The sequence below is a fragment of the Pituophis catenifer genome, unplaced genomic scaffold, assembly GCF_029215685.1.
Source record: "Pituophis catenifer annectens isolate HBS135680 unplaced genomic scaffold, rPitCat1.0.hap2 SCAF_6, whole genome shotgun sequence".
In the NCBI taxonomy this organism is placed as follows: Eukaryota; Metazoa; Chordata; class Lepidosauria; order Squamata; family Colubridae; genus Pituophis; species Pituophis catenifer.
Window position 1 is genome coordinate 95,503,638 of NW_027256886.1, and position 21,192 is coordinate 95,524,829.

At 38.9% G+C, this 21,192-nt stretch overlaps 1 protein-coding gene across 14 annotated transcripts in view; it reads left to right on the plus strand.

Annotated features, from left to right (window-relative positions):
- Positions 1-21,192, plus strand: part of CAMK2G (calcium/calmodulin dependent protein kinase II gamma) — a 219,639-nt gene that overhangs the window by 148,775 nt on the left and 49,672 nt on the right. For all 14 annotated transcript variants that reach the window (XM_070945159.1, XM_070945160.1, XM_070945161.1 and 11 more), the window contains exons 7-12: positions 2,240-2,342; positions 4,140-4,223; positions 7,309-7,403; positions 8,284-8,406; positions 8,752-8,835; positions 11,505-11,547. In XM_070945159.1, coding sequence (XP_070801260.1) covers positions 2,240-2,342; positions 4,140-4,223; positions 7,309-7,403; positions 8,284-8,406; positions 8,752-8,835; positions 11,505-11,547 — 532 coding nt within the window. The remainder of the gene's footprint in view (positions 1-2,239; positions 2,343-4,139; positions 4,224-7,308; positions 7,404-8,283; positions 8,407-8,751; positions 8,836-11,504; positions 11,548-21,192) is intronic.

Below are 21,192 nucleotides of genomic sequence, written 5' to 3' on the forward strand. Positions count from 1 at the left end.
CAACACAAGCTATGAAAAAGGTACCATGACCATATGTCAAAAACATCACAGAAACAACCAACGGACTGTTACAACAACATGGCATTACCATGGCGCACATACCAATGAAAACTCTCCAAATCTTATGTAAACCAAAAAACCCAATAGCTCAAGAGAAAAACATGCAGTGTAAGAACTGTAACTGTCACTGTATAGGACAGGCAGGCAGAAGACTAACAGAATGCATCCAGTGAATGCATTCTGAACAGTCAGAAGTTACGATGAAAACTCCTTACTTGGAGAGGACAGACTTAACCATAGTTTCAACATGGAAACCATGAGCACAGTAGACAAAGCTACAGTAAATCCAAAAATGTTAGGAAATTCCTAGAAACTTGGCATTCTGACAAATTAACCATCAGTAGGAACATACAGCTAAATCATATTTACACTTCATTCAAAAGAGACAATAAAAAGCTATAAAGAAAATAGAACGTAATACTTCCTTACCAGCAATCAACATCCAGATAAGCAGGGATTAACATCAGGAGCATCAGCAGACAAAGAAGTAGTAAACAATACCCTAATCAAGGATTTACCGAGGAGAAAACAACTCCACAAAAAACAGACAGGGCAAAACTATACAAACAAATCAAACCCCATTCCCTTCTAGCATTGAAGATGTTACTTAGCCAAGTAATGAAATATCTGCAAGAAAACAAACAAGTTTAGAGAGCACAAATGACTCCACAGTGGAAACTGCTATTAAAGATAAAATTATCAAAAATTTAGAGAGACAGGCCTTGCTCAAGATACCCAGGATGACTTCAATAAGGGAAGGTCCTGTTTAAAACAACAGTGACAACTATTAGAGGTTTTTGAGGGTATTAATAAACACGTGGATAAGGGTGAGCCACTAGTCATCTATTTAGATTTTCAAAAATCTGTAAGGATCCCCAGGATTCTGTCCTATGATTCTAGCATTGGACATGATAAATGGAGTGGCCAAGATGATATTTTTTTAGAATGGTAAAAACAATAAGCAGCTGTGAAGGAATCTCTCCACACACTAGCAATAAAAATGGCAGAGGCAGATAGCTGACATTTACAGAAACATAAAGGCAAAAAAGTCAGATGTATGTGAGGATTATGATCCACTTTTAGACCTAAGACCATGGTGATAAATATCCAGTGTCACCTGTTTTATACTTTTATACTCAGATGAACTTTTTAGTTCTAGAACTACTGGTTTGCATGGTGCAAATAAGGGGCTGGGTGCAAGGCCTTGTGGATGCTTGACATCTTCATCTGCTTGTTCTCAACGTGCACTCATGCTACAAAATCCCATGCTTTAGAAGTAAAATTCTCTGTGGCAGTAGTTTTTTTTAGACTTCTGCTTCCAATTCCTCTGATATCTGCAGAGGGCTATTCTGGGGGCAAAAGGAGGGGACTCTTAGCTTAGAAGAGAAGAATGGGGAGAGAGCAAAACCGCCACCTTCTTATCAACCAAAGCTGTCAACAGAACGAACATGGAATCAGTAGAATTTAAAAACTGAAGTTGGTTGCGTTGTTTTTCAGCTTGAACTTCCTGTTCAGCAGCCAGCATTAGAACTGTTCGTGCATGACAGCATTAAACAAGGGTTTTATGTTGGGCATAGAGTACAAATATAATAAATATATGAAAGATAATTTCCTGGGCCTTAATGCTGTGCCAGGTAGACTTGGGAGGCTTTGAGGGGATGAATTTGGTTATTCCACCACACAATTAGCAGGATGCATTATTCCGATGCATAATTGGAATAATTTTAGCTTTTCTTGGAACAAAATTGGAATTTCTGTGCAAGCAAACATAACTGAAGTTTTTGTGCAGTTAAATGAATGGATGTATGTAGCCTGGGAAATTTATGCAAAGTTCATCTTGCTTATTCTGCTGCCTTCAGAATTACTTCCAATAGTGCATATGTCACAAGGAAATCTGAAGGCCATGCAGAATTAGTGCCACCTACTGTTCACATTGGTGCATAAGAAATGCTTGTCTGGGAAAGAGTTTGACAAGCTGCAGTGCACTGTTGTGAAGATGAATTTTAGCCCATCCCTTCCATTGCCACCACCTAAAGTTTGTTAATGATGCAGGTAAGAATCTGGATTTTTAAAAGAAGGCTAGATTGTGATGCTGTGAACTTTAAAAAGAGGGCAGTGGTTTTAAGATATTCACTTCAGGTCTTTCTGTTGTCTTGTCTCTCTGGGTTCTCTTACTTAGCCTGAGAACTTGCTCCTTGCCAGTAAGTGCAAGAGCGCTGCTGTCAAACTGGCTGACTTCGGACTTGCAATTGAAGTACAAGGAGAACAGCAGGCATGGTTTGGTAAGTGTTTCAGAAGTATTTATGCTTCATCAAATTAAATTTCTTCTTTATTTAAAATGAGGGTTGCAACTTGTCACTTAAAGAACAGCTCCCAATTCTCCTCCAAAACGGGGATGGTTCTCTTTGCATGCATGATATTTGCCCAAGCTCCATTTTGTCTGCTCACTTACATATTGCAGCCCTTGCTTCATTCCACTCAACTCTGTAGCAGGGACATTTGTTCATCCTTGGTTTAACATGCAAAATTCTGGGACATGAGATTCCTCAGCTTTCATTCTACTAGTTTTTTCATTGAGACAAGCCTGAAATAAAGTCAAATATACAATATTAAAAAGTGAGATGGACAGACTTGCAGGGCTTGAGGCCTGTGGTTGCTGCAGCTGGCATATCCATGAGAGCCGAAGCCATTTTCCAAATGCCGAGGAACAGTTCATATTGCAGATAATTTTTTTGCTGCTTTGGACAGTGTCTGGCCCAATAAAAGATCTTTGGCAGTGGATACCTGGGTAAAGATTTTTTGCTGCATCTGGACATATTTGCTGGGGTTGCCATAGGCTCAGTCAGTGAGAAGCAGACTCCTGTGCAGCTTTCTGCTTCCTTCAATGGGGAAATCTAAGCATGCCCTCCTCCAAGAACACTTACCTTTAAAGCTTTGCATTGTAGAACTGAGTTGGATACTCCAAGATGTAATGAAGCTGGTGCAGTTTGAGGAGGAAGAGAGGGGGACACTGGAAATGTGATTTTTGGGAAGGGTGGGGAGGGAATGGCTGAATTCCTTCTGATAGCTCCTGGTGAGAATGGGGCTGGATGGGAGATTTTAGAGCAAGGGGCCCTTGATTGTCTGGTGAGATAATGGATGAAACTTGATTGAGATGGTGGGTTCAGAATTGGCATTGATTTTGTCAAGTGCAGCCTGTGGAGGAGTCTGGGAGGAGATGGACTGCCTTCAAAGAACATTCAGATGCTACAACTGCTCTAGAACGTAGTAGCTGTGGGTGCACCATGTGAAACCCATGTAATACATCTATTCTAGACTGGCTGCTAGTTGACCTCTGGGTGCAATTCAAGGTGCTGGTTGTCACCTTGAAAATCTTAGATATTTCAAGACCTGTGTATCTGCAACATCTGCCTGCCTAATAAAATTTAGTAGGATTGGATCTTTACATGTCCTGCTGATCAGACTGGCCAGAGACTTCAAGGGCCATGAATGCTTGACTTCTAAGTCATCATCTCATTTCCCCATCACCATACCTCCAGCTTTTGAACTGATCCCTCCTTCCTGGCCTTTAGAAAATTAGTGAAAACCTGGCCGCTCCACTAAGTTAAAAGCTTGATTTGCATTGCATTGCATCAAATATGTATTGGGCAGGTGTATATTGCTCAAAGTTGGCTGATTGGAGTGGGCTATAAGTCATGTAAATATATGAATGAAAAGCAAATAAAGTAAAGGAGACCCCTGGATATGTCCCAGGGGAAACACGGGATATAAATACAATGTATAAGTAAGATTAAAATATTAACTAACATTTGGCCACAGCATTAGATTCCATCTGTTAATCGAAGCTGAATCAATCATGGCATTCTATGATTATCTTCCCTATGGCTGGACTGGGAGGGAAATTGATTTGATTGACACCCTATGCTAGTCCAAAATCGCCTAGTCTGGGATGCTTTTCCATGAATTATTCATGGGGTACGCTCTAACACGTCCCCCGCACTCCGTGTCAGAAGACGTATTTTCTAGTAATCTGTGAAATTAGTAGCTTTATTCTGAAGTGCTGCATTGTACTTTGACAGGATTTGCAGGTACTCCGGGTTACCTCTCTCCTGAGGTCTTAAGAAAAGATCCTTATGGAAAGCCAGTGGATATATGGGCATGTGGTAAGATCCTCTAACTTTTGATCCTAGTTGTTTGGGTTGTGGGATTTAGTTGCTTTAAAGTGGGAGCAAGCTGACTCAAGGTATCTGACAATTTGCAGAGATTGAAAATAGTCTATGAACCCGTGACTGCAATGGTCCTCAATTAAATTGAAAAGGCAGCTCTATACTCTTAATCCAACTGCTGTCTGTTCTTTAGAAACCAAGGTTGGCTTAGTGCTATCAGCTACATAGGATGTTCATCCTCATTATTTGGAAAGTTATTGGTTTCCTGAAAATAGACCTAAATAACACAGAACCTTAATGGACACAGACAGATTCCATTCTGTCCTGTGTGATGGAAATGTAGAATCTGGACTGACAGATCTTATAGTGAAAGGAAGCCGGGGATGTAGGGATTGTGAAATGACCATGTTCTGTCTTGTAAACATTCAACACATCTCTTTCTTTTAACCAACATTTGGCTGCAAAGCTCTCAGAGTAATCCAACTTTTCTTTTGATCACAGTATATTTTGCAGAGCTCTCTTTTATTTTAGCATTTAGATTATTAATGAGGCTTCTCAATTTTCAGACATTTGTATCTGTTTTTCTTCTTTTAACAGAAAATTGGCTCATGAAAATTCCCAGGGAACTAGTGGAACAGCACTTTTGTAACTTAACACTTTTTCTTTATATAGCCTGTAATTATCTGCTGTTCCATTAAGAGTATTTAGACCTTTAACTCTCTTCAACAGAAGTTTGAAAGAAAAACTTGTATTAGTTGGGGTGGAAAAAGACTGGTTTGTTGTCCATTTTTACCCCAAACTGATTTAGAATGGAAAGGGTCCAGATTGGTCTGTTCATTCATGTCTGAGATGAATGGTACTTTTAAACTTCTCATTGAGATACTCTCTTCATTGTAAAAAACCAGAACATTTACTGCATGAATGGGAACATTGTTCTCTGCTTGCTAGACTAATAAACCTGGTTTTGATTTATTAATGCATTTCTGATGCTTTGTTACAACCTGTAACTGGTACAGACTTCCACTTAGAAAGTACGTACACTTAATTTGTATAAAGTCTGATGAGTGGAGCAAATGAGCAAGCAATTAAAAATGTCCTTCGTCATCCATTATCTTAAAGGAATAGATCAGGAAAAGTCTAACCTTGCTATATTTCTTTTGTTTACATTTTATTTTATTCAAAATAAAATGTTTTATCAACTTGCTGGGGTGGTCCTTTGCACACAAGGAACAGGACTTATCAATTTTTAAAAACAATTTATTGAGGTTTTTAATAAACATAGTAAAAAACCAGTATAGACTAAACTTTTTGTTTATTTATTTATTAAATTTATTTGCTGCAAGGTGACTCTAGGTGGCTTACAACATCAAAATAAAACCATAAATATATATACAAATGTGTAAAATCACAATTAAATCATAATAAAATACAAATTATAACTAAAACCAGAAAATGTGGAGGAAATGACCAGAACGTATGGTAGAGGGGAGGTGGGAGCTGCTGTTAGTTGATCAAGTACCTCCACCATGATACTCTCCCCTCCCCTCCCCAACTGGGGCCCCAAGGCAACTGGCAGAATCAGGTCTTCAGGCTCTTTCAGAAGAATCAGGAGAGTGGAAGTTAATCTCACCTCAGGGAGAGTATGATGTTTCAGAACAGAAGAAAGAATAAAAATAAAAGTTCAGAAGGTGCAGGAAAAAAAAGACCAAAAAGTAGAGAAAAGGAAAAATGCAACAAAGGTGGCCTTCAACCTTCAACACACCAATCAAGCATAATCTAATATACTTCTTTTAAAGTACTATCTATCCTCTTTTAAAGTTACAAATAAAAAAACCCTCTTCTTCCCATAACTTAACTTTTATCTACACACAATCCATCTTTTCAAACCTAGTCAGCAAAAACTGAACTGAGTTACCAGAAGTATCCAGCAAATAGTTTATCCCTGGTCAAATAGTCCTTCTTTTTGCTCTACACAATCTTGACCTTTAAATCATCCTTGTGGTATTGCAGGATTTGATCTTTCATCACCTTTTGGCATTTAAAATGAGTCTTCAAAGCTTTTACCAGCCTATTCTATAAATCCCATAAAGATGCATTGTCCAGGATGTCTTGTTGCAGCTGTTCCATGCCCAGATAGTTTTCTTGATTTGTCTTTTGTAATTCCATCTTGGTCATCTCAATTTTGTTGCCTCCCATGCCTTCAAATTCTATCATGTCTATGTCAGGTAAAAGGTTTTTAAAATATTTTTTCGTCACCTTGCAAAAGTTTGTCCATTAAAATCTGTATCCTTTTTAATACATTTGTTATTAATATTCAGTCCATGTTTCAAAAAAAATTAAAGAAAAGAAAGTTATAGCTATTTTAACTCTTTTCTGCCTGATCCTTTAGTTCCTCTTACAATCTTCATTAAGCCTCAGTTCCTTAAATGTTCTGTTTCAGTCATTTCCCACAAGTATATTATTTAATTACATACTTGTTTTTTTCAAAACTTACTACAAAGATAACCATTTCAAATCTCTCAGGTATCCAAATTCATTTTAAACTTTCTTAAATCAAGATTATTATTTTTTTGCTTTTTGCCAATCATATATTAAATATACAGTAAAATTACTTAAATCCAAAGTGGAAGGTAATACACACCAAGTTTGCTGGTTTGAAATTTTCTAATATCAATAAAGTGGTTAAATTGAACATTTGAAATGTGATTAAAAAAGGAGTTTGGTTGGCTTATAAAAGATTCCCTCACTGCTGAGAGCAAACATATTGTCTCTCTCAGGTTCTGGCATTCAGACCCATGGAAGACCTCAAATAAATGTATTAACATACAGTACATGATGGCTAAGGATGCTGCTAGCATTCTCAGATTTTTCCATGTACAAATCTTTATGTTAACTTGAGAGATGATGGTATGGCAGAGAGGGAAAGGTATGTTCCTGCATAGAAGTTGGAATGAAGTCTTGAACATAGAAGATAGATTCCTTGTGACAATGGGCAGCAGCATAAAAGGTGATAGTCGCCATGGATTGACTCAAAAGTGCATTTGCCTTTTAGGGTAACTGTATTTTTTTTATTCTCTCCTAGGAGTTATTCTGTATATATTACTTGTTGGATATCCTCCATTTTGGGATGAAGATCAGCATAAACTGTATCAGCAGATCAAGGCAGGGGCCTATGATGTAAGATAATTCTTTATACGTTTATATATACATTTTATTCATATATAAATTATATAATTAACTCTGCGGTTAATTGTCTGGTTTTGATGCATTCATGCTGCAAAATACATTGTTGGGCATAGGAGATAAGGAAGAGGGACTGTGTCAGAAGTTGCTCATTCATAAAATTATAAAGGGGTTTATTTTGCCTGAATAATACTAGTTCAGTAATTTCTGAAGCATTAAAATCTATTAGTGGCTGAACATCCTTTTAAAGACAACTATTTCTATTCTTGTTACCTATTCTTGTAACCAATTAATAAACCAATTAATAATGCAATGTACGTGCGACACCCCCATGCGCCCCCCCACATGCATGTCTGACCTTCCCCACATGCGCCCCACCCCTGCACATGCGTCCCCTGCATGCCCCTGCAACCCCGTGCACGCCCCCATGCATACACATACATGTGACCCCGCTTGTGCCCCCGTGCATGTGCACGCGTCTCCCGCATGCACCCCACCCCCCACACATGTGTGGCAGAGACCCGAAAACCAGCTGGCTGGTGGGAGGCGCACGCGCATGCGCGGCATAGCTGACCTGGGGCAAAGGCTCGTGTGTCCTCAGAGAGGGCTCTGCATGCCACCTGTGGCATGTGTGTCTTCAGGTGGCATGCCACCTGTGGCATGTGTGTCCTCAGAGAGGGCTCTGCATGCCACCTGTGGCACGTGTGCCATAGGTTTGCTATCACGAACCTATATTTTTCTGCTTTGATCCATAATGTGAGTCCCTGAAAAGCCACTCACTTGCAGTGATTCAGTATGGAATAAAAGCAGAAACAACTACAGGAATACATAAACTGATTTAAAAAAACCCAGCCTCTGTTATCTTTCCTCTTAGTTTCCTTCTCCAGAGTGGGATACTGTGACCCCAGAAGCAAAGAATTTAATCAACCAGATGCTGACGATAAACCCTGCAAAGCGCATCACAGCAGATCAGGCACTTAAGCACCCATGGGTCTGTGTAAGTATTTTCAGCTTTCCTTCTCATAGTAACTTTAGAAGCTTGGAAATGGGAACCAACCAGGTTAACGTTGAAGTGAAAGAACTACACGGACGGCATCTAGAGGGGGAGAGATTGAGACTGAGAGCCAGTGGTTAAGTGGTTGGACTCAGACTGGCAGGGACGTAAGTTCAAGACTCTCTTCATTGATGGAAACACTGAATGTGGGCCAGTTGCAGGCAGCGGAATAACAGGAAGAGAGATTGACGAATAAGCTATCTTGAACGCTTAGAGGAATAGAAATCTAGTAATTAAATAAACTGAGATAGTGACCTAAATGCCAGCTTTCTCCTTGCTTTTTTCCAGCAACGATCAACAGTCGCTTCTATGATGCACAGACAGGAGACTGTGGAATGCTTGAGAAAGTTCAATGCCAGAAGAAAACTGAAGGTATATTCTTAAAAGGGACAGTGACTTGCGATTCCACATTTTGTGATTATCAAAGTTGGCAATATACATTTTAATTACTGCACCCAAAATCAATGCAGACAAGTATATAAACATAATATGTATGTGTATTTGCACGCATTTATGCGTGTACACACATGTGATCTAAACTTTTTCTCGTACCTGGTGTCTGAGCATTCCCCTCCATCAATTTACCTTTCCTTCATATATTTGTTGTGAATTCAGTCCTCATTCATTTTCTCTACAGTACCCCTCCACTTCTACATACCGTATTTCTTTCCCCCTTTTACGCACCAAGTTTTGTACTCATTCATTCTCATTCCTGTTTCATCACCTGCATTCCTGAAGTTCTCATTCCACTCAATATGGCTCAGCTTTTTGTTTCTTATAATGTTGCCGGTTTTATTCTCAAATAGCAAAGTGAGCAGAAATAGACTTCATACTTCTTTCACTTAACATTCCTTCCTTCCAACAAACCAGACATTACTTACTACCTTCCTATTATCCTTTGCACCTATTGGCAAGATACAGAATTCAGAACGCATTTAAAACTTGTAATAGTTTGCTCTGTTTTTCCTGCTAAAGGAGAAAAAATAATATCTTGATCTGCAATATTAATTTTTGGATCCATATCCCATGTTGCATCATACAATTTAATATTTACCAATTTATTTACCTTATTTTTGGTAAGCAATTTGGCATCATCTGTATACATTCATGTTCTCAATCAACACATCTCTGCCACTACATTTACATAGAATCGTAGGACTGGAAGGGAGCTTTCATCCAAAAATCTCTTTATCTCACATCTCATCTTTTATCTATTAGCAAATAATAAAGCTTTATTATTCAGTCAGTAAAAGTCCATTAATGAACACACACTCACAGGGACACATTAACACATACCCGTTAACACAAGTAAATTAATGTCATATTCCTTGATTAATTTCCTTTCTCACATAAGTACGTTTTTCAGTCATCTGTTGGGAAGCAACAAATTGATCTGCATGCCCTCTGCCCAGCAGAAAGTTTCATTGTCCTTCTCAGATTTAATTTATAGTTAGTTTTTGTCCTTCTGTAATTATTTCATTCACTTTTGCTACTTTTCCCTTTATAGAAGTATAATGCTATTCTTTCAGTCATTAGGCATAGATGCATCCCATCGATGCATTTAAACATGAAATAACTCAAATTGTCACCCAATATGTATATCAAATCCATAATTTAACACTCCTCTATTTATACCTCTGTACCTCTTTCCCATGTAAATCTCATTCCTTCAAGCATTGTCTGTCTCTGTCCGTTTCTCCCCCTCTCCTTCTGACACACACACACACACACACACACACACACACACACACACACACACACACTATGCCACTCTGTAACATTCCTATCCGACTGTTCAAAAGAGTTTCCGCATCTTCTTTCCTTACATCCACTATCTAGTATTAGGAGATTAATCCATCCATTTTATTGTTGTTCTTTCACTGTCATTTCTTTCATTTTCTTTTTTTTTCTAAGTCTATTTTTCCCAAGACCACTGCTGATACTATCAAATAAATATCTATCCCACATTCAGAGTCACTGATTCTTTTGTCCTTTACTATTTTTCTCTTTCATCAATAATAGTTTTAGATTTACATGCATTTCTTTGCCATACAACTTTATAAATATATTTATGTTCGGTCACATATTTGAAACAAGCAGACATTTTTCTGAAACCTTTCACCAAAAACATCACAATTCTCAATCACTCTTTAGTCCCTGAGTGGCCTAAACAATTTTTCTTATCTTTCATTTTTTTCTCTTGCATCCATTCATTTTATCTGTCAGACTATTTTTTTATCCCTGGATTGCATTTGTTCAGAATATTGCAGTTTTTCATCAAACTCATGTCTGGTACTTTTATTATCAGCACTCAGTATAACATATAACATACATCATACTTTCTGACACACATTTATCCCTTTCATTCATTAAACCTAAACTTTCAGTACTTTGCATGTATTCATCAGCTGCACACCACAAAATCAGACAATCTTTCTTAAATCTATTACATTTATTCCCCCCATCTTAGTTTCATGAACACAGAATAATCTATTTTCTTCCTTTAATTTCATTCATTAATTAATGCTCTTCACTATTTACTCCTCTTACATTTCATGTTGCAGTTTTATGTGCTCCGGTGATCACCAAATTGTTCTATGGATATGGGTCATTGCTATTAGTAATATAGAAAAGTATAGAAGTTACTATTTAGTGGTATCTGTAGCTCATGCAGTTTTGCCAGCTCATTACCAGTAACAGCCAGTTTTAGCACATTTTGGTAGTATGCTTTCACCAAAACCAAAACCCAGTTTGCCCGGGTATAGTCACACCAGTGCATTGTGACTCACATCCTGCTAACTAGGAGGTACATGCAACATTTAGAGACCCATCTGGGAGGCTACAACAGGCAAAGCAGAGAGATATTTCCTCTGAAAGAGAAAAGAAGAAACTTCAACTAGTGGCTGCATGACATATCTTTCTATTTTGTGGTTTAGACCATAGTAAACATATATATTTACTGGTGTAGTGTCCAGAATATTCATTCCTTACTTTTTATGTATTTTATATAAATATATATGTATGTATATTGCTATTTTTAGGGTGCAATCCTTACCACTATGCTGGTGTCTCGGAATTTTTCAGGTAAGAGTTTTTCTTGTTTCCAGCAAATATGTTAAACAAATTTTAGATTTATAAATCAGACAGATTACACTTTATTTTTTGCAGAAGAGTCCAATTTTATGTATATCATTGTATATCTGACCTGATCCTAGATAAGAATTGCCCTGATTCTTCCATCGAAAAAGGGCCAGTAATGCACTTGGCACTTTTCAGGTTTCTCTTTGTTTTTACTTGTTTATATTGCAGCAGCAAAGTTGTTTTTTTCAGCTCAGAGGAGAGAAAATGAAATCCTAAACAAATATGTGGTTGATTTCTGGGAGGAATAGTAGGCTGGCCCCTACGTGTGCAAAGTCCTAGAGCAGTGCTTGTCAAGCTTTGCAACTTGGAGATGTGTGGCATGGGGAATTCTGAGACTTAAAGTCCACACATCTTAAAGGCTCTGAAATTGAGAAACTGTTCTAGAGCAGTGGTCACCAACCAGTGGTCCATGGACTCCTGGTGGTCTGTGAGAAAATTTGGGTGGTCCGCAGAAAAATTATTTAAAAACCCCATTGCAGCATTCTTTCTATTTGCAAATCTTTTTATTCTTTATCATTGTAATCCATAATGTTAGGTACTTTACAAAGTACTAATCTATAGACAATTTCTTAAAAACTATTCTCTCTATATCCTAACTTCCCAAATTTAAGCATAACTTTTTCAGTTTGCAGAGGTGGGTCTGCTATAACAAGAGTTTTTTTTTTTAGCTGTAACAATGGCTACTTTGGAGAAAACAGCTTTTGTCAGTATTTTCTTTCAACAAAATGTTTTCTAACTTCATAACAATATGCATACTATTGTTTTCAGGACTTGGGTTTGAAATTTTCCTCCCTTTTCTCAAATAGAAACCAGTTTTTCTTCTTCATCTTCCAATGATAAGAGAACTTCTGAAAGTCCTCTTATCATATTTCCAGTTTAATGTGAAACAAAGACAATTCCCTAAGCACTGCAATGGTTTGAGAGGGTGCTTTTTAAAATTTCACTCCTGAGTGTATTGGTTTGGTGAGGGAAAACCTTAGATCTAGATTTCGGTAAAATTGAGTGTTAACTTCTCACTATTAAAAAATACACAATGCTGTATTTACACAACCACTCAAAACTCTTAATTTCTGTCAGAAATGTTATAAAAAGATTTAATACTCACAACAGGGAATTATCATATATTAAAAAAAACCAGGAAAGGATTTGTATAAATACAGTCCTCTCCCTGCTTACTACCAAATCAGCCCATAATATTTATCAGTGACTAGATTGTGTTCAAAGGACTGACTAGGGATTCATTACTCAGGTCTGATTGAATTTAGTAATAGGATTTGCAGCAGTAAAAAGACAGTGTTTTAGAACTAAAGTAGATCAGGGCAAGTTCTTCATTGCCCAAGCTGTATATGTATGAGAGGAAGAATGTCAGTTAAGTATTGGTGTAGGAATCAACAGGACAGAATCAACAGCATAGGAGTCCCAATGAGACCAGGCACCTGTAAACTTAGTAAATAATAAAATACATTTAAGCACCTTTTGCTACTAATGGCCATCAGGTCATTGACTGTATTTGCCAAGTATTGATATATTTTACAAAATACATGCATAAGTATAAACAGTGCTGACCACATTATTAAAACTGTACTGACAAACAATATAGTAAAGCTTGCACTAAAATCTTACACTATATTCACAGTGCTATTCATATTCCCTTACAACAGAAATCGGAGCAAAGATCACACAAATAATACCCATTGGTGCAACTACTCTAGGAAAGGCACGCCCCAACAACCACTTGCAAAATCCAAATAGACCTAGAAAGCCAAGCCTAACGTAGAGGTGCCTGGAAAGAATGACAGGGCTGCAGAATGCCACCAGCCCGTGAGTCTTCAGTACAAAAACGTGGACATTAATCCTGAAACCTGTATATCAGAAACATACAGAGGAAATAAAGGGAAGCAAACCTTTTTCAGATCTCTAAATCCAAATCAGAATAGACACAAAGGAGCAGAGAAAGCAGATTCCATTGAAACCATAGGAAACAAAAGTCCACAGTTTTTCTTAAGCACAAGTGACGGGGAGGTAATATTGAGCAAAAAAGAGAACTAATGCACCTCAAATGGATGGAAAGTGACAAAGTCGAGGTCACAGAATTCAGTCTGTAGCAAGAAGGTCACCTGCCGAATGAGTGTGTGTTGCCTTGTAAGGAAAGGCCAAATTCAAGTCAGGTAATGAACAGAGCCATACTCATTAGAAAGTAAAGCATAACTGATGTTTCAAGCCCTGGAATTTCTAACATTATTGGGATTCATTTTTGTCATCTGACTAATTTTCTCTCCACTTGTTTCTCAAGCAGATGCGTTCTCCACTCCATACCTCCCTGATTATAAATGTTTACATTGATAAACCACTCTTTTCTTTAGCTGACATTTTTATTTGTCTTGGAGTTTTCAAGATAGCCGGCCTCCCTTTTTTTTTTTTTTGAAAGCCACAAGCGGTGAGATTTTTTGCTCCTCTTTTGGCAAAAGAGAACCTTCTCAAACTTCTTACGTACTTTTATCGTATGTCCTTGACTTGTAAACTTGTACTGTACTCAGGTTTTTATTTAAGAAATTAACAGCTAGTTTAAAATGAGCTTTTTCTTGAAAGGTGCTTCAGTTGAATGGCAAGAAGGTCCAAGATCATTGTGAAAGCTGTTTGTGATTTACATGAGCCCGTATGTTGCATCATTTTCCGGCCTCATGCTGCACAGTTTGAATTGTAATGTCCCTCAGGAATAAGATGGAAGCATTAGGGAGGTTCCATGAGGCAGAAGAATGCATGGCAGTTTTCTAGCCTTTCCCTAGAAATTTGCTTTGTGGGAGGGCTGCTGTTTTCCTATCACCAGGTTCATATCACCAGGTTCATGAACTTCATCTTTTTGGTTCCTGTAGCCACCGTCAGTGCCTTTCACACAAACCTCTACCAAAGCTTTAAAAAAATAATTGTAGCATCTTAAAGGTCAGTAAGTACAACTCCACAGAGACACCTGCAGAGAAGCAGACACCAGGTGAGAATTGAGTGCAACTGAAGACAATTTAAGAAGCGTTGCTGGTCTCAGTCTGAAAGACAACTGATAGCTGACGACTCCGCTGGCATCTTACATGCACTGCCCCATGTTCCTTACACGTATGGTCCCTTTTGTCTGTCACACTCTTCACAGCCACATCCCCTGCCTTTTGTTAAGAGAATCCACAAAGTTTCTCTCTTCCATTCAACCAAAAAAATAAAAGCAAAATGTGACCATTTGATAAATTAGTCCTTTCACTGGGCGGGAGAGGGGGGGAGAGAGAGACTCTCTTATCTCTCTGTGAGAGGGGAAAAGGACCTAAAAACTGAATGTTTGATGGGTGGGTTGGCTGACAAAACCCAAATGAAGGGCTATCGCTGCTATCGCTTCTAGAATGGGCTGGATATGTCATGCACAGGCCACGCCCACCCTGGCTCCACAAAGGCAAAAAACATTGCGATACATCATGACGCGATATGTCACGATTCTGCACTAATGCAGAATACACAGTTTCTCTCTAAATTCTTCATTCCAGCATTTTTGGAAGCAAATTTAGTGCTCCATGCTTCTTTCTCAAACAATGTAGTCTTTTATACTACAGTAATAAAGTTAAATACGCTGCCCAGAGTCACTTTTTCATCAATATGATGAATAGATGAATTAGCTACTTCGTGTGTATAATACTGCAAAATAATAAACAAGGCTTTTAAATAAATGTTAATTTCAATCAGGGTGGATAAAAATCAATGATTTTTTTTAAAAAATCAAAAAAATCAGATTTTTTTTATTTAAATCGGATTTTTTTTTTATTTAAATAGGATTCTTTTTATTTTTATCGAATTTATTTTAATAAAAAACTTTTGGGGTAAAAATCTATTGTAAGATAGTTTTCTATTTAAGATACATAAATAATTTAGTTTATTCAGCATGAAATGGAGCTTAGTTATGTAGCATGAGGCTGTATATTCTGCAACACTGGGACTATCGGTGAGTCAACAGTCGGTCAAAGGAGTAGCAGATATGACAGTTGCTCTTTAAAAATTATGATTTAAATCGAGTTGATTTAAATCAAGCCTTTTTACTAGTGATTTAAATCATGATTTAAATTGTGATTTAAATCAACTTGATTTAAATCAAATCCACCCTGATTTCAATGCTTTTATTTTAAAAAAAGTTTTAAAAAGCAACAAAAAATAATTTAGAACTTAGAAACATTAGCTCTGTGGAAGAAAGAGGATAATGTTTGAGGCTCTTACAGTAAAGCTTTTGTATCGAAAATAGCTTTTGATCTTAATAACAATGTCTTCCATGTACTTGCATGAGGTGGTTCTAACTTCTCACTGTATGCAGAGCATGATAGAACAGAAAGGGAAGTCATTGTTGTTTACATCTTAGCAGTTCTCAGATTGCCTTCCCACACCCAGATGGTATCATACTAAAATCAGAAGCAAAAATGTCAGTGGCATGTTTTTTTTTATCACTAAAAAAATAAAATGGGGGTGCGAAACCTAGATTTTAATCCTGAACATTAAGGAAACATTAAGGAAATGTTTTAATTCTTCCCATTCTCATATAAACTTATAATTGTAGCGATACCATCCTCGTAGCCAGGAAACAATATTTTAAAATACACTCTTTACCCAAAAATGTTGCCTATCATTGCTATATAGTATGAGGAGCCACATATAGAATGTCATAAGGATGTTCTTAAATGGTAAGGTAGAATTGTGTGATGTTTTTGCAAATGTGTGAAGAAGTGCAGAAGTGGTTTGTCATTGCCTCCTTCCAAGACTGGACAATGATGGCCAAGTGCCTCCATATGCTGAAAATCTTAGACATACCAACTGAATTCAAACTGTTATAGAGCTCCAATGTAATTGTTGACTATTTTCATGCAAAATGAGAATCTGATATGAGAAAAATGATTATAAAATGTCACAATTGCCTGGTTTACCAATAAGCTTCAACATCATGGTGAGATTTTAACTAATTGAAGATAATGGACATTGCAGAAGTGATGGATTGTAGTCTGGATTTCCAGGAAGGAAGGGCTGCATTCCAGTGTAGCAAGAGAAAGCACAATTCAGATAGCTTGGGAGAAGGAGGATCAAGACAACTCCTCCCTAACAGTTCCTAAAATATATGTTTTATGGTGCAAATAGTCTGCTCTAGTTTGGCAAGATTACTATCTAAAGGTGGGGAACAAATAAAGGAAACTGCTAGAAGAATCTCAACATATCTTTCTGTGTTTTTGGATAGTAAACAAATTCCAAGTCATGCGGACACTATTGGCTATGTGATATCCTAATCAGAACAATAATATTTTTCACATTAAATATGCTCATAACTAACCATTCTTTAAAAGCATTCTTAAAATGCTATTGCCTTTGAATCATAGTGGTATTTGTCATAAGGGGGGGGCATGTAGTGGCTCAGCAGTTAAAGATGCTGAGCTTGTCAGCTGGACAGCTCAGGTTCAACACCCAAATGCCACGTAATGGGTGAGCTCCCGTTACTTGCCCCAGTTTCTGCCAACCTGGCAGTTTGATGCATGCAAATGCAAATAAATAAACAGGCACCACTTTGGTGGGAAGGTAACAGCGTTCCGGGTGCCTCAGAGTACAGTCATGCTGGCCGTATGACCACAGAAATGTTTTCGGACAACACTGGCTCCCTCGGCCAAGAAACGGAGATGATAAAAGCAGCATAAATATCTAATGAAAACATAATAATATACAAATAGAACATAGTATACAAATACAAACATAGTAAATGCACAGAATAGAATAGAACAGAAAAGAACAGAACAGAACAGAACAGAATAGAATACTTTATTGTCACTTCTAATGTACACAAATCAGCATACAATAAAATGAAATTACGTTCCATACAGCACACAGTATAAAAGCTGAGGCAGTTTACACATTATCTTCAGTCACAGATATTGGGCTTCAGTAACAATCCAGCTTGAATGCCTTAGGAAAATGTCAGGTTTTTACAGACCAGCAGTTGAAGGTCATCTAGATCTTCAGGGTAGGCTATTACACAGGGTAAGTGCCACAGCAGACAAAGCGTATCTCCCAAAGTGCTGCAGGATGCCACTGTTTCAATGAGCCTGCTCACCCTACTGAGTCTAGTGGGAGAAGGCAGGAGAAATTGGAGAAGGCAGTCCTGCAAGTAATTGGGGCTTCGCCATATAGGAATTTAAAGGGGATAAGCAGCACGTTGAGATGCACACAGAAATATAGTGGGAGCTTTTGCAGTTAGTGCAACAGATGTTAAGGTGAGCGAATCTTGGTGTGCCCAATACTGCATGCATCCTTGCATTCTGAGGCTTCCAAGAACAGCCCCATTTAGGGCATGTTGAAGGATTCCAGAACGTGAGTAGAGCCCCTTGGTCCAGGAACCATAAGATGGTTGTGTGCAAAGCCGCCACTACACACAGCCTTGAAGTGATGATCTTTCATGAAGTGCAACCCTTAAAACGGTGGCTGACTTTGTGTTCCTGAGTAGGACAACACAGACTGTATTTTAAAATGTATAACCAGTACTTGTCAGGAAAGAAAACCATTTGAATTAGTAAAGTTCATAATCTTTTGAATATGCCAAAAAAGAGGGAAAGAGAGAAATACCTTTTTGGGGGATGATCAGTCTTCATTTCTTGAAAATGGCATTTTTTCCAGTGCGCTGCTTCCTACATTCCATGGCTGGGATTTTCACTTATACGTAGCTGACCACTGGGTGTTAATTATTCAAATCTTTAACTCTGGTCTCCGCCTCCCTTTTATGCTGATTACTTCAGTCTTTTTCACTCAGTAGCTGAGTACACTGGTGTTTTGGTTTTCTCTGTATTCTACTTCGTGAGTTATTGCATTAATTTGTTCAATTTATTTAATTTATTTATTTAATTAATTTATTTAAGTTAATTTAATTCACTTGATTAATTAATTAATTAATTGATTTAATTTAATTAACTTCATTTATTTAAGTTGATTAATGATTCATTTCTAGTTATGCTGGGACTGTATTTATTCTTGTATTTATTCTTGTATTGCACAAAATTGCTACTGCTGGTACAGGTTTGGAGTTTCTGAGTCCCAGACCTTTGAATTCATTTAATTCAGCAGCCATTCGGAGTCAGCCCTGTTGGGCTGCTACGTGCATGCAATTTGCCGCAGGCGGTGCTGCTGGGCAACCGGTGAGCCGGTTCATCCGCTCCCGCCTCAGTCCCAGCTGGGTTTCGCTAAAGAAACCTTCAAAGCGGCTCCGGAGTACATGCCTAGGCTCCAGGCATACTCTGAGGTATGGAAGGATGGCGGCCGCCATTTTGGAGCGGTTTGAGCGGCTCTCACGCTACGAAGCGGCAGCAAGCCGAAAGTCGTCCATTGAGGACCGGTGTTCCCTGAGGGGACCGGATTGAAGGCATATTGATTGGGGAGTGCTGTCTTCGTTACGGGAGTGCCCATAGAGAGCTGTTTTGACTGCATTATTGACGGCCGCCATTTTGACTCTCCCTCGTGGCAGGCGCCATTTTGTTTGGAGTTACTGGCAGGCGCCATTTTGTTTTGCCCTCGTGGCGGCCGCCATTTTGTCACTGGCAAAAGTAGAATTAATAAATTATTGAATTTCGCCCTGGCTCCTGGAGCTGTTTGTGGGACTGCATTTGGTTTCTAAGCATTATATTTCAAAGCCTTGCCAGCCTGTGCCTTATATTGTTTCTTAAGCCTATTAGGTAATAGGCTGGGATCCCAGGGTTATTGTCTGGTCTTTGGACCTTATATATATTAATGATTGTTTTGCCTCACTATTTTACAGAATCTCAATTGTTCTGCTGACATGGCTGATCCTATCATTTCTTCTGAATTGGAAGAAGAAGGCAGTCCACCCAGAGAATTGCCAGCATCCCCTCCCCAGGGGCTCTAAGGCCAAAGGCAGAAGTAAAGGGACCAAATCTCGCAGGCCTTCTAAGAAAAAGGCTCCTGCCAAAGATAGATATGCTCTTAGAAGACATAATGCTTTAGAATGCCAATATAACAAGGCTAGGCAGTCTTCTCAAGAAGAGATCTTCTTCTGAAATTTCTACTGATCCTGTAATCTCTTCTCTTCCTGTTTTTGGGAATTTGCCTCATCATCTTCCTCCAGAGATGTCTAGTGTGATCCAGGGAACTGGAGATAGTCAACAAGAAGTGACTAGACCTTGTACCATAGAGGTCCCTGTTATGGTTCATCAAGCTCAGGAGGCTGAACCTGAAGTGGAAGCTGTATCCACTGCTTCGCATACTGAGCCTTCACAAGCTGTGTCTGCAGGACCTTCTACTGTGACTGAGCCACAAATGAATGTTCAGGCTATGTTGTCAGATGTCCTGGCAAGGATTCTGTCCACAGGGTTGCAGCAAGGTGTGCAGCCTGGTCAACAACCTGTTCTACCACCTGTACGACGGGGTCATCTATCTGAAAGACCTTCTACATCTACGCATCATGGTTATGATTCCAGTGATGATTCTGAGGTGGAAGAAGAAATTCCAGAGGAGATGGAATTGTCAGAAGATGAGGACTTCGTTCCTGAGCAACCAGTTTTCACAGGCCTGTTCAGACCTTCGGTTTTCCGATCTCTCCTTCACAAGGCCAAAGTGACCACAAAGATTGGCTTGTCTTCTGTCTCTTCTGCTGACGCTTCCAGGGAGGCTTCTCTACATGATCTTTTGTTCCCAGTGTCCAAGCCAGACAAGAATGTTATTCCTTGTCCACCTTTGTTTGCTGAAGTGGTACAAAGTGGTTGGGCTCAAACTGGCTCTTTGACTGCTCCCAGTGCCCTTGACAAGAAACTTTACTGTTCTGCTCCCGAATTGGAGAACATTATGGCCTTGCCTTTGGTTGACGCTCTGGTTGCAGCTCTCTCTTCATCCTCTGTCATTACTACGGACATTGTTGATGGATTTAAAGCAGAGGATCGGAAGGCAGAGCTGGCCTTTAGGAAGACGCACCAGGCGGCTGCCTGGGTGGTCAAGGCAGCCATTTCTACCTCCTTCTTCACTAGAGCTTCTTTGCTCTGGTTACGCCAATTACAAGAGAGATTGCCTCCTGATGACATCAGATTGCATCACGATGTTAACAAGCTAGTGGCTGCTGCGGAATATTCAGCAGATGCTTCTCTGAATGCTGCTAAGTTTGCCTCTCGAGCATTGTCTTCTGCGGTGACTTCTCGTAGAATGTTTTGGCTGCGTAATTGGAGAGCTGATGCTAAGACCAAATGGAAGCTGGCGTCTGCGCCTTACTCAGCTTCGAAATTGTTTGGAGCGGCACTAGATCCTTTGCTGATAGAGGACAAGGATAAGCGTAAGATCCTTCCATCATCCTACAGAAGACAAGAACGCAGGTATGCTCCCTACGGGCAGCGACATTCCTTTCGTCCCTTCACAGGATCAGGGATGTCCTATCATCAAAAACCTTATTCTCAGGGATCAGATCGCCCTTCGGACAGACAGTCCTTTCGGGACAGAGGCAGATCGCATCTCCAGTCTAAGCGCCCATTCCGGGGATCCGGATACAGGCCGTTCAGACGAGGCAAGTGACTCAAGGCCGTTGGCTCCCATTGGTGG